The 12,555-nt window shown below is 37.0% G+C and overlaps 1 protein-coding gene across 2 annotated transcripts in view; it reads left to right on the forward strand.

Moving 5' to 3' along the window:
- LOC127432674 (CDC42 small effector protein 2) overlaps window positions 1-12,555 on the forward strand; it is a 73,569-nt gene that overhangs the window by 36,346 nt on the left and 24,668 nt on the right. For both annotated transcript variants that reach the window (XM_051684030.1, XM_051684031.1), the window contains exon 2: window positions 2,318-2,625. In XM_051684030.1, coding sequence (XP_051539990.1) covers window positions 2,572-2,625 — 54 coding nt within the window. In that variant the 5' untranslated portion in view covers window positions 2,318-2,571. The remainder of the gene's footprint in view (window positions 1-2,317; window positions 2,626-12,555) is intronic.

Raw genomic sequence — 12,555 nt, forward strand, 5'->3', positions numbered from 1 at the left:
TCGCACCCTTCCTCCCTCCGGTCTGGGATGCTGGGATCAGGTCTTGAGTTCATTGTGAAGGATCTTCCTCTGACCCCTTCACACAGAGGGGTCTCTCTTGCTGAAAATCTCTTTCAATGGATCTGCAGCTCTTTGTGGCTCACTATTAATGGAGTGTTTTCTATTTGGATCCCATTCTGTCATCCTGCCCAGCAGAATGGAATACTTCCCTTGAAATCTTCCCTCTTCCCTACAGGATGAAATGGAGATGTTGTTTGCGTATTCGAATTTTGAGACTTGCATCTAAAGGGACAGTTCATATTGTCCTAGGTATTTGTTTTGTTGTATCTGATTAGTTGTGCTCAGTTCATCTTTTCTAGAAGTCGACCGATATTATATTTTGACGATACCGATAACTAAGGATCTGGAAAAAGACGATAACTGATTAATCAACGGATAGTTTTTAAAATAAACCATTGGCAAATCTATCTGTGAACTATCAGTATTAATTTCTGCTGCTAACCAATAGTTCCAATAGTAGCTATCGTCACCGATTATTCTGCAAAACCAATATATCGGTTGACCTTTAGTGTTCTTTTCCCTGTACATTTAAGGCAAATTGAAAACAATAATTGAATTTTGTGGCTTTTAGATCATGTCTGTTAGCTTTGAGGGCATTTACGTGATAAAATATTTATGACATCACCTTGTATACAAGTTTTTGTTCAATGAAGTGCTCTTTAGAATGAGAATGTCCTGCCCCCTACAACTGACTGGCAACATTAAGTATCCAATCATGGTTCATGGTTGTGTCTTAAACTGAAGGCTATTGGCCATTTAAAAAAAGGGCCCCTTTCAGGAAATAAAACAGGAAAAAAGAAAAAGAAAATATTTTGCCAGCAAAAAATGTAATTATAGTAGATGTTTTACAAATGGACAATTTAAATTTTTTGGAAGCCTCTTAAAAGCAAGAAATTAACTTTGATATGGAAATGTAATGTACAATGGAACAACCATTGATAATACGACTTGATTTTTGGTTAGTTTTATCATTTTGAACATCTTCTGGTGATTGGTTGTGTTTGGCCACATTTAAAATCTTAATGTGTCCTTGAGGCTTGTGCCTTTAATGGTGATTTAGGGTCTAACACAGCACGTGGCGTATCCAGTTCATCTCGCAATGATCTCACATCGTGTCCACTCTTAGATCTTCTCTAGATTATTCCAACATGAAGAGGTACTGTGTTGAAACCAGACATTGTCACATCAATGAAGAAATCAAAGGAGTTATAAATACACGGATAATTTTAGCAGCGGAAGACAGCGTACAGAGAGCAGCTCTGTTCTAATGCTCATTTCCATACACATTTGGCTCATGGATTTTAGTACTGATCATCTGTTCTCAGTACAGGATGTGCATGAGCACCTTTCCTACAGTCATATGAATTACACATTTTAAAATCAAAAGAATAAAACACCTTGTGTTGGAGTTCTATTGAAATAAGTGTACAGAATAAGGTATGAAGTTTAAAGGGTCAGTTCACCAAAATACTAAGCAAAATACTTTATTGGAGTACCTGTATTAACTGAGCTTCAGATGTAAAATAAACAGACTCTGAGGGGCACTTTTGGTGTCTATATTGTGATGCCCTGGGGTCTTGCACAAGTTGTAATGTTTGAAGCCTTGGGAGTGAGAAACAATTGCATTTTCTGTCTAGGTTCCACTTTAGTTACCCATTGCACCTCTTCAATAGAGGTTTGCAATGTTGTGAGAATAAGTCAGTGTTCCCACAATGTTTCAGCTGTCAGGAGTTCACTGCACCTGCTTTTGATTGTAGTAAGTATTTCAAGTGTGTTGTAATTTATGAATGGATTGTTAATTGTGCAGTAACAGCTCAGCTTAAGGAAAGTGACCTGTTGTTTAGTGGTAAAATTCCACCCTGTTGGCTTGTGAGTGCTGTGGGGTGGATTAATGGCTGGAGACGTGGACTCTGGACACTAATGACTCCAACACACCACCATTAGAGTTTCCGACCCCATGTGCACTACTCTTCTAAATGTCAAACAGTAAATGGCCCTCTGGGATTTGTAGCGTCATGCAGCTTTTAGCATCAGCTTTAACACATCATCAAGAACAAGCCACGTACATTTTCACAGGACATCCTGCCCTTGATTTTCCAGAAGGTGTAAAGCTATTTATGTCAAATTTTAGAGAATGGAGTGTTGTTTCCAGTTAATATGTGCATTTTTGGGTCTCACAAGCAATTTGAGGTAAATTATCTGAAAAAGGATCTATATATGTTGAAATGATCTAACAGCATCCTCCTGTGTCTTGCAGGTGTTAGAGTTTGTTCAGTGTAGTGAGCCGTACAGAAGCTTCCTGTCTGGATCTCTGCCACCCTTCACCCCCCAGTTCTCCTCTGCCACAGTCCAGCACTCCACCATCATCACAGATTTGACTCTTGAGACCAGCCAGCTCAGATCAAGATCCCACGGGGACTGAGACCCATTGAGCACTTGTGCCCCATCCAGCCCCCCCAGAGCCCCTCTAGGCACACAGGCACAGCCGCACTGTAGGACTGGCTGCTAGTCATGAGTGAATTCTGGTTGTGCTTCAACTGCTGTATCGCCGAGCAGCCGCAACCGGTAAGAAGAAGAATGATTGTGTTGATGACCTTCAGGGTCAAAGCTACAAGAACCATGCAGAAATTTGACCCTCTGTTCCAAAACCTAGTGCGCTGCCTTCTGTCTAGATAGGTAGCTGTCTAAGGCCTCATCCACACCAATCTGTTTTCTTTTGAAAACGCATTGATTTTGCTACGTTTATGGCTCTCATCCACCTTAAAACAGCGATTTCCTCCACATAAAATGAAGAGTTTCAAAAACACCCTCCATTACCGCATAATTTGGAAAACAATGACATTAGAAAACTGAAAACATATTAGCATGGATGCAGGATCCTATCCGACATGGAACCTCATAAGTGACTAATTTGGAATGCTCTACATATAGACAGCAACTCAGTTTGCCAAAAGACTCGACTCATAATTGATTTCAAAACACACACATTTCGGGAAAATAGTCAGTTTTCTGTTTTGAAATAGTTTTATCAATGCCTTTCAGTTTTGAATGAATTACAAGTATATTTATAATCTAAATTTAGCTCACTTCATTTGACTTGTTGGATTTATTTTTAAACCAAGCATTCTCAAAGAAGGATACATGTGATGTTGCCTCAAGGTGCCAATATACTTCTAGCGAAATCGAAGAAAGAATGGGTGAGACGTCATTTACCTCTAAAGTTAGTTCATTAGCAATGATTGAGTAGTCAAGTCAAATTTATTTGTATAGCGCTTTTCACAACAGGCGTTGTTTCAAAGCAGCTGTACATGAAATTATGCTATAACAGAAAATGAATGAATATAATGCCAATATTAGTTATTTATGTTTAGAACTATTAGTGGTTGTGGGTCAATGATTAAACAAAATGATTGTATATAAACTATAAGTTTTAGTGTTAAAAGTCTTGAAGTCATCCCGAATTATCTGAGGAAATACACGTAGAGTAGATGCATTGTCCTTTGATTTTGGCAGATGAAGTCTTTTTTTAGTGGTTAATTCATTCATTAATTCATTCTAAATTTATTTGAACACCATCCTGAGCCCATGCTTCAGAGAGTGGCTTGTGATTAATCCCATGTCTTTGAGTTTGCATCAATTCATCCTCTGTGAAGTCTGTCTTAGTAGACTGAAGTAAAGTCTGGCTGGCACATGCTGCAGTTGGTCATCATCACTCAGCGACACAGTGGGAATCGGACATCAGGCAGGACTGGAGATGGATCTGGCAGGCTCTGGATATAATCCTGAGGTTTAGACAGGGAAAGAAATAGAATAAAATGAGCATAGATGCCATTCAGTTTAAAGCAGGATTAAAGAATAAGAGAAGTGTTTTTGATTCTGGCTGACCTAACCTAAGCAGCATAGCTATGAATTGAGGGATAAATTAGGTGTATGCCTGGCTGAATAGATAAGTCTTTAATCTAGACTTAAACTGAGCGAGTGAGTCTGAGTTCCGAACACTGCTAGGAAGACTATTAGTCTTCATAGTTTAGGAGCCAAATATGAAAATGATCTCCCTACTTTTGTGGAATTTGGTATTCTCTGTATTGTTAACAGGCCAGAGTTTTGCGATCGTAATGAGCATGATAGATTAAAGCATGACAGAAGGTCACTTAAGTACTTTGGAGCTAGACCATTCAAAGCTTTGTAAGTAATTAACTGAATTTTAAAATTAATACGAAACTTAACAGGTAGCCAATGTAACGCCGATAAAATGGGGCTGATATGATCGTATTTCTTGGTTCTAGTTGCATTTTGAGCAAACTGAAGTTTATTTATTAAACCTGCTGGACATCTACCTAGTAATGCATTACAATTATCTAGTCTTGAGGTTATGAATGCATGAATTAATTTTTCAGCATCAGAAACAGATAGCATGTGTCATAACTTGGCAATATTTCTGAGGTGGAAGAATGCAGTTCTACAAATATTGGAAATGTGTTTTTCAAAGGTTTGATTGCTATCAAATATAACACCTGCATTTTTTGCGGCAATGCAATGAAGCGCAAGTACATCTCCTTTGCTAGAAAGTGACTTTTGCTAGCTAGAAAGTACTGGTGTTTTATTTAAATACTTCGGGTATCCCAACTGCAAATCGAGGTATACTAAATTAAGTATTGATTGTCCAGGGCATGGTCTATAAACTCCATAAAGTTAAATGTTCTCTGTACAGATCATTTCTATTCACCTTCTGTTACAGCTCACTCACCAACCTGTTTTATGTTTGTCTATGTGTTAGTTTAGTTTTAAGTTGTAGATTAGCAATAAAGTCTTGTTTGTATTCAAAGAGAATTTGACTGTTGTATATTTTGATAAATATTCTCTTCAATTAATTTTTAAAAGATCTGCGCTCCGAGCTCGAACAATATTTCAACATATTTGTGATATTATTTTCAAGCATTTATATATGAAACATGACATACTTTTTCTTTATGGTTACTTCACTACACATTATCATTTGAATATACATTATTATACATTGTATAATTGAGCATCATGAATGCACAAGGTCAGAATAATAAATTATATGATTCTAACCACAGTTAGGCATCATGTGATGCATCTTAGCATATTAAAATAAGGTTATGTGCATTCAGCAGTGTAGAATGATGATACAATGATACAAATACTTTTTATAGTGTTATAGTTAATAACATATGTGTAATGGGGTTCAAGGATGGGCAAGGTAGAGGTGGGAACCTGCAGAACAGTCAACTTAACTTTAATGACATAAGTCAACTTATACAAACATAAACACACAGACACACACACACAGCAGAGGCATGGGTCTCTCTCTCTCTCAAACTGGCACTTCCAGCTCGTCTTTATCCCCCTCCCGGCTGATTAGTCCTCACTCCTCCACTGCCCAATTCAGGCCGGGGAAACCTCCGGCTTGACGTACTCCCCTCCCTTCCTGGAGTTGAAAATTTCATTTGTACATTTGAAGTTATGATCAGAGCATCAGTTTTATGTCCTGCTAAAAAGAGTTCAGTGGTTCAGTTCCAGTGCATGCCTGTTCAATCTCTCTTGTCTTGAACAATGAGGATAGTCATTCAGTATATAATTAAGTGTTCATGTTGTTCTGACTGGATGAACGGAACAAAGGAGCTTCTTTTGGATTTCTGGAGATCGTGGTCGGTCAGACGTTCCACAGGAAATGTCTCATGCTCCCTAATTAGTCTAATTTAAGTGTAGCAACTTGTTCATATCAAAAGACAAAAGGAGTGTCTTCGATTTCCATGGCAACCATGGGGGTTTCTTCAGAAGATGGCCTTTAAGTCATGTGAATGATTATTAACATGAGGTTTTTCTGGTCTGTGCTATCCTGGACAAGTCTTCTTTATTCGTTGACAGTTTTATTGGCCAGATGCAGGTCAGCTCAGACTTCTTGGCACCAGCAGAGCAGAGTCTTTAATTTATGACTTTGAGGAATTTTGGGGGGCTCTCTGTGTCCTAGTGTAGCTCCTGGATTCAAGTCATTTTGCATAGAAATTGAATTGATAATTCTTATTAATTTCCTTCTGCCTGGTTAGTCAGATCCTACAGTTCAAAAGAATTAACATATATCCAGACCTTTGAGTACCACTGAAAATATCTCTGTAAATTGTAGCAACACCACCTCCTCGACCTTTCAGATGAGGTTCATGTTTATAACAATAACCTGAGGGAGTAGACTCATTTAAACTAATATATTCATCTGTTTTAATCCAGGTTTCAGTCAGAGCGAATCCAAACTATGATCTGTAATCATTTCATTTACAATTAGTGATTTGGATGAAAGCGATCTAATGTTTAGTAATCCTACCTTTTATATAATGTTTATCTTCAGTTTTTTTATCCAAAAAGTTTGACATCAATAATTTTTTTTCTAAATAACTTAATGAGGGTTTGGTAGTTCGAGGAACAGACACAGTCTCTATATGATATACAGGTAATTCATTTTCTATGTATTGTAGTTTATGTGACCTGTGTGATGTCTCGAGGCAGCTAGCAGACATTCGTATTAGCCAGTTTGTCTGCTTCCTGACCTGGGCCCCAGTTAGTCAAATACTATCACTATTAAGACTATGAGCCATATTACTAGAGAGGAGAGGGGTACCTTCCCTGGAGGGATGGAGTCCGTCTCTCTATAGCAGATAAGGTCTTCCCCAAAAACTCTTCCAATTGTCTATGAATCCTTTGCTATTCTCCAGTCCAGTGGTTAAAGACTGGTCTGGTAACCTAAGGGTTACAGTTGCAAAGCATGAACTATCACCATTGTGTCCTTGAGCAAGACATTAAGTGCATTTATATTTATAACCATACACTGAAAACGATAAAAAAAAAAAAAACCCTGATGCAAGACAACCATATTTACCTGAAATTTGAAATTATTCAATTTTCTCTGTGGTGTTTTGACAAGCATAATCGGTTTAAGATGAACTGATTTCATGTTAGTGTTAGCATGTTGCTAAGCTACTGCTGCGATGCAATCAACCTAGTCTCATAGAATGAAAGTTACTATAACTACTTGTTTGCAAATTGAGTTTTACGTGCTGCGTTCTATGTTGTTTCGCAGCAGTTTCCTGGTGAAATTAATACTAGAGGCGCTACAACAACTGTGCACACTTATTTTTTGCACTATTACAAACACTGCTATGTTATGATATCGAAACACTTTTACTATATCGCATCATTTTAAAACGACACATTTTAACGCTTGTATTACAGACCCATCTACATTTACACACTTATTACAACATAATAGCGTTGGACTTTGGACTTGGAAGACTGAGGTTTGAGCCCAGCAAAGCATGCAAGCTGACACTTGAGATGAAAGTGTCATAGAAGCAACACAAAATTACGTGGTTGCTTGAGAAAATGTGCTTTTCATGTTGCATTTGCTTTTAAGACACTATTGTTTAGGTTAAATTTGTAGGTTAGGGAGGTACGTTTTAATCATTGGAACCTCCATCTAACATTCACCTTAAAATCCTTATGACACCATTTCAACTGCTTTTTGTGCTCCCCACTGGACAGTTCGCTGGAAAACTGCAGCAAAATGTGTAATGAAGCATGCAGTTTAGTTTTGCAAAAATGTTGCCACGGTCACGCAATGTTCATGAGATCAGGCTGGATCCAATAACCATAAAAACACATAGCACATATAAACAGCTCACTAAGTTTTGGAACAGAACCATTGTGTGACATATCCTACTTTATTCATAATCCAAGCCAATGATGATTCATTGGAGTTGCTCTTTGATGAAATACTAAGCTAGTTTTAAAGAATTTGGGGATGTTGTTATTCAAAGGTGTTTGTTGGTGCACAGCCAATAATTGCTGACCAGCAGGAAATGTAGTAAGGAGGAAAGTTTAATTAAATAAAAGTCAGTAAGGTTCTACCTAAGGAAATATAACAGGATGAAGAGAATACAGAGTTGCACTACTGTTAGGTTTTTGGTTTCTGCTCTGAAGCAGCTGATATGTTGTTGTATTTGTGTGTTGGGTTGAGTTTGGTTTTGTGTTGTCAGACTGAGCTTGTGTATTTAGCACCAGCTGAACAATTTACCACACTCAGCCTTATAGAAGTACGCAAGGAATTTGGAGCAGTTATTGGCTTTTTCTTCTTGAGTTTTTGAAGTATGGCTGACCTGAATTATTAATATGATTAATGACTTTTTGCATTTATTCTGGATTAATTGTATTAAATATTCACAATAGACAGGATGCAAGCTACCTCAGGCAACCCCATAATCCTATTTGAATAAGCTCAAAAATTGGGTTTCAGAACAGAAATAGATCCCTAACAAACAGACCCTTCTGCAGTGGCTTTAAAACCTCTAGTTGATTGTACAGTCCAACAACACATGCAAGTGAATATCCTAGTAGGCTATTAGAGAAAAATTTACAGATATATAAGAGTTCCAACATGGTCTCATAGAATCACATGACTATATTTACATTTTTGCTAAATGATTTGTTCATGGCTCAATTTATGTATCACAGCAGTTTTCTGGTGAAACGAACACTAGAGGCGCTACAACAACAATGACTTTTAGGCTATGTTCAGACTGCAGGCAAATCGGATTTTTTCTCATATCAGATCTTTTCAGGCAGACTGTCCGCACTATTAATTGCAAGTGATCAAATCAGATTTGTGCGTTCAGACATAACCAACCTATCTGCATGGGTTGCTTTGGTACCGACGTAGGCGTACCCACATGACGATGCTTTCAAAACAGATGCGGGAAAAATGGAGGTGCATCATCTCGCTCTCCAAATAAGCGCCCTGTCCAGTCGCGGTGCAGAACTCCTCCGTCGCACAAGAAAAACTCTTTTGAATATTGTGATGTTCCGTGCTGCAGTTACCAATTTTTGACGTCATTGTTGTGTGTCACGTTAAGAGTGACGCAAAAGACCATTTGAAATCCGATTTGAGCAGCCAGAGCGTCTGGACTGAGACGCATCTGAAAAAAATCTGATTTCAATCGCATTTGAAACCACCTCCCGATTTGGTTTGAATCAGATTCGGAAAAATCAGAAAAATGTAGTATCATTTCAGTACTTTCTGCAAAAAGTTGGTTTCTGTTGAACTTAGGACATTACAGTAAGGGTGGCTAAATTATTGATGCAAATTGACGCCTTGCTCCTTTGTACATTGATGTTTCCTGATTTTCTCTCAGTGTGTAATTTAGGAAGATTGGTGTTTATTAAATTAGGTCACATTTTCCCTGGAGCAAAGAGTGTGTGTCCCAATTACACACTGTCTTCAGTCCCGTGATGAGCACTAAAACCCTCTTACAGACTGAGGAGAGAATCTATACCAGCACGTGACTAAACTGAGACCTTTGACTTAAAGCCTAAAAGTGTGATGAACAAAACCTAGTGAGCTGCCTTGCTGTCTGAGGTCTACATAGAAAGCTGCATTCTAAGACAGCAGCTTAACTAAAATAAAACTCATAAGTGACCTGGCTCCATACATGTAGCACACAGGAGACTCGTCTCAAAATTACTGTAAATATTGGGTAAAGAGATGAATTTAATTACTCTTTTTTTTTTATATTAAGATTTTTCCAAGGTGTCGAGAGTGCACCTACGATGTCTTAAAATGCTGCCTATGTAAGCAGCTCAGTTTTGTAATTGAGCCTTAAAGGGATAGTTCACCCAAAAATGTAAATTCTCTCATAATTTTTCTCACCCTCTTGCCATCCCAGACGTGTATGACTTTCTTTTTACTGCAGAACACAAATGAAAATTTTTAGAAGAATATCTCAGCTCTGCATGTCCATTCAATGCAAATGAATGGTGGCCAGAACACTAAAGGTCCAAATATCACATAAAGGCATCATTAAAGTAATCCGTACTACCCCAGAGGTTTAATCAATGTCTTCTGAAGAGATCCAATCAATTTTGGGTGAGAACAAATACAAATACAACTCCTATTTCACTGTACATCTCGCCATTGCAGTCTCTATGCACGATCATGATTTCAAGCTTGATTACACTTCCTCATGCTTGATGCATGCACAGAGCGATAGATGGCACTATAGGAAGTATAATTGAGTGTGAAATCATGATCGCCAATGAGACTACTATCAAAATTTGTAGTGAAAAAGGACATTTTGGTCTGTTCTCACCCAAAACCGATTTGATCGCTTCAGAAGACATGGATTAAACCACTGGAGTCTTACTTTTATGATTGCCTTTATGTGATATTTGGACCTTTAGAGTTCTGGCCACCATTCACTTGCACTGTACGGACCAACAGTGCTGAGATATTCTTATAAAAATAAAAAAATGTTGTGTTCTTTAGAAGAAAGTTGAGAGAAAAATGAGAGAATTTTAATTTTTGGGTGAACTATCCCTTTAACAAAAATGTATTATTATTATTATTATTATTATTATTATTTGATGACTTTCTTTTAATCAGAATTTCTTTTAACTTGTCATTGTGATTAAACCATTAATTAGATTAAGCGAAAAGCTCTTAAAAAATAATTTGGCCTGTAATAATTTGTATGTATTAAATTTAGCTAATTATTTGCTAAATTTTATTCATTTTAATTTTGTTTTTCATTTTACTCAATAATAATACGTTTTTTTAAATGTATTAAAATTTTATAGAAAAAATATATATATTTCAAATCAAAATTGTATTTAAATTATTTAGTCAATTAGAAAAAAAAAAAGAGTTGTTTCAGCTGAGCTGTGTTTGGAAAAGTGGCCATAGGCTCTTGTTGGACAGGGTAAGGTAGGGGGACTAATGTGTTACTCATGCTGTTTGTACCTTTTAACTAAGATAAACCTTGTTCCATGTTGTGGTAAACAATGTAATGCTTGTTATTTGAACATTTAGTCAGCATAGCGAAACAGGTACTAAAGCACTAATAGTATCTGAAAGAAGGGTATTGAGACGACTAAATTCCCCATCATGATCAGCTAGACCCTGTACTGAAGTTGAAGAATTCTGGCATATACATATTTTAAGTTGAATGCACTTAATTAGATTTAATTGGATTTACTTAATATAATATTAAGAGCTGTTTTAACTGAAAAATAAATATTATTTTCATCTCATACTGTATAATGAGTATTTTCAACTCGTATACTGTATATCTTGTATATCTATGTAAAAAATAAAAACAATAAAAATCAGTTTTGTGCAACCACTTACCTTATTTTATTTATATGTAGAGTGTTCATTGTGCCTTTATAGCCATATAAGAGTGAGACGTGCATTTTATTTAAAGAGCCATTTAAAAGAATTTTCCTGGTTCAGTAGAAGTTAAGATGTATCGACCTGTTTTGTGGCATAATATTGATTACCACAGAAAATAATTTCCATAATTTCTTTTTATTCACAGAATTTTTCACAGAAAAATTGTGGTTACAAAATAACAATAAATATGAAAACACACACAAGATTAGTCTGACAGAATCACTTACTAACCTTGCTGTGCAAAGTTATATGCAATTTTTCATCTTCAACGTATGTGACACCGGTAAACCTGGTAACCTTTACATTATACTCGCGAAGATATGAGAAGGGGACTGTTGGAGCAAACTGCACGCACAAGACTTTTGCCAGTAATGCCTAACCAGATGTTCATCCACCTAAAAAGTAATGCCAACCTCAAAAAGGACGATTTAGAAAACTTCTCAAATAATAAACAAGTTTTTACTGTATAATTCATCTTGTGCTTTAAGAAAATTACAAGCTTCACATTTCTGCTTTTAAACTTTCTGGAATGCAGGCCTGGTTTTCTTCCATTGTAAGTCCATTACTATAAATGTGATTTCTGCTTTTACAAAAAAACAAAAAAAAAACTGAGGGTCGAATTATTTTATGTGGTAATCAACATTATGCCACAAATACTGTTAATAGAGCTTAAATTGAGTTCACTTGTCCACCAAGCCCAGGGGTCGGGAACCTATGGCTCACGAGCCACAAGTGGCTCTTTGTTAAAAGTGGCTCGCCAGATTTCTCACCATTCACCAACACATGATCGTTTAAAACATTCTAGAGATAATTTACCTACAGAAAGTGTGGGAGTGATTACAAAGCTTGAAGTCATAGATACTGTTTTGATTTCCTTTCTCCCGAATTTGTTGTACAGCCTACTCCTGGTGAACAAGGTTTGAAATTAACACCTGCCAAATGTGGATTTTTCATGCACAGTGGCGGGTAATTTTGCTGATGGACCAGCCACTGTGGAGAGCGACCTGAAAGACTTCTTGGAGTGATATACTGTATGACAAGAAATTAGATACAAAGACACGTGTTTGACAAAACATGTGTGATTATATTTTGAAGAACAGATGAAAGAAAAGCCGCCGATGCGCGTATGATTTGATGTGTGCGCAGTGACCTCTGTTGTTCACGAGTGCAATGAAAGCGCATCTCCAAGACACGCACATGCATAGAGTTCTGGACCTTGTTTCCCAATAACTACTGATCTTAGCGGTTAAGAGCAT

This window comes from Myxocyprinus asiaticus, chromosome 42 (assembly GCF_019703515.2).
Source record: "Myxocyprinus asiaticus isolate MX2 ecotype Aquarium Trade chromosome 42, UBuf_Myxa_2, whole genome shotgun sequence".
In the NCBI taxonomy this organism is placed as follows: Eukaryota; Metazoa; Chordata; class Actinopteri; order Cypriniformes; family Catostomidae; genus Myxocyprinus; species Myxocyprinus asiaticus.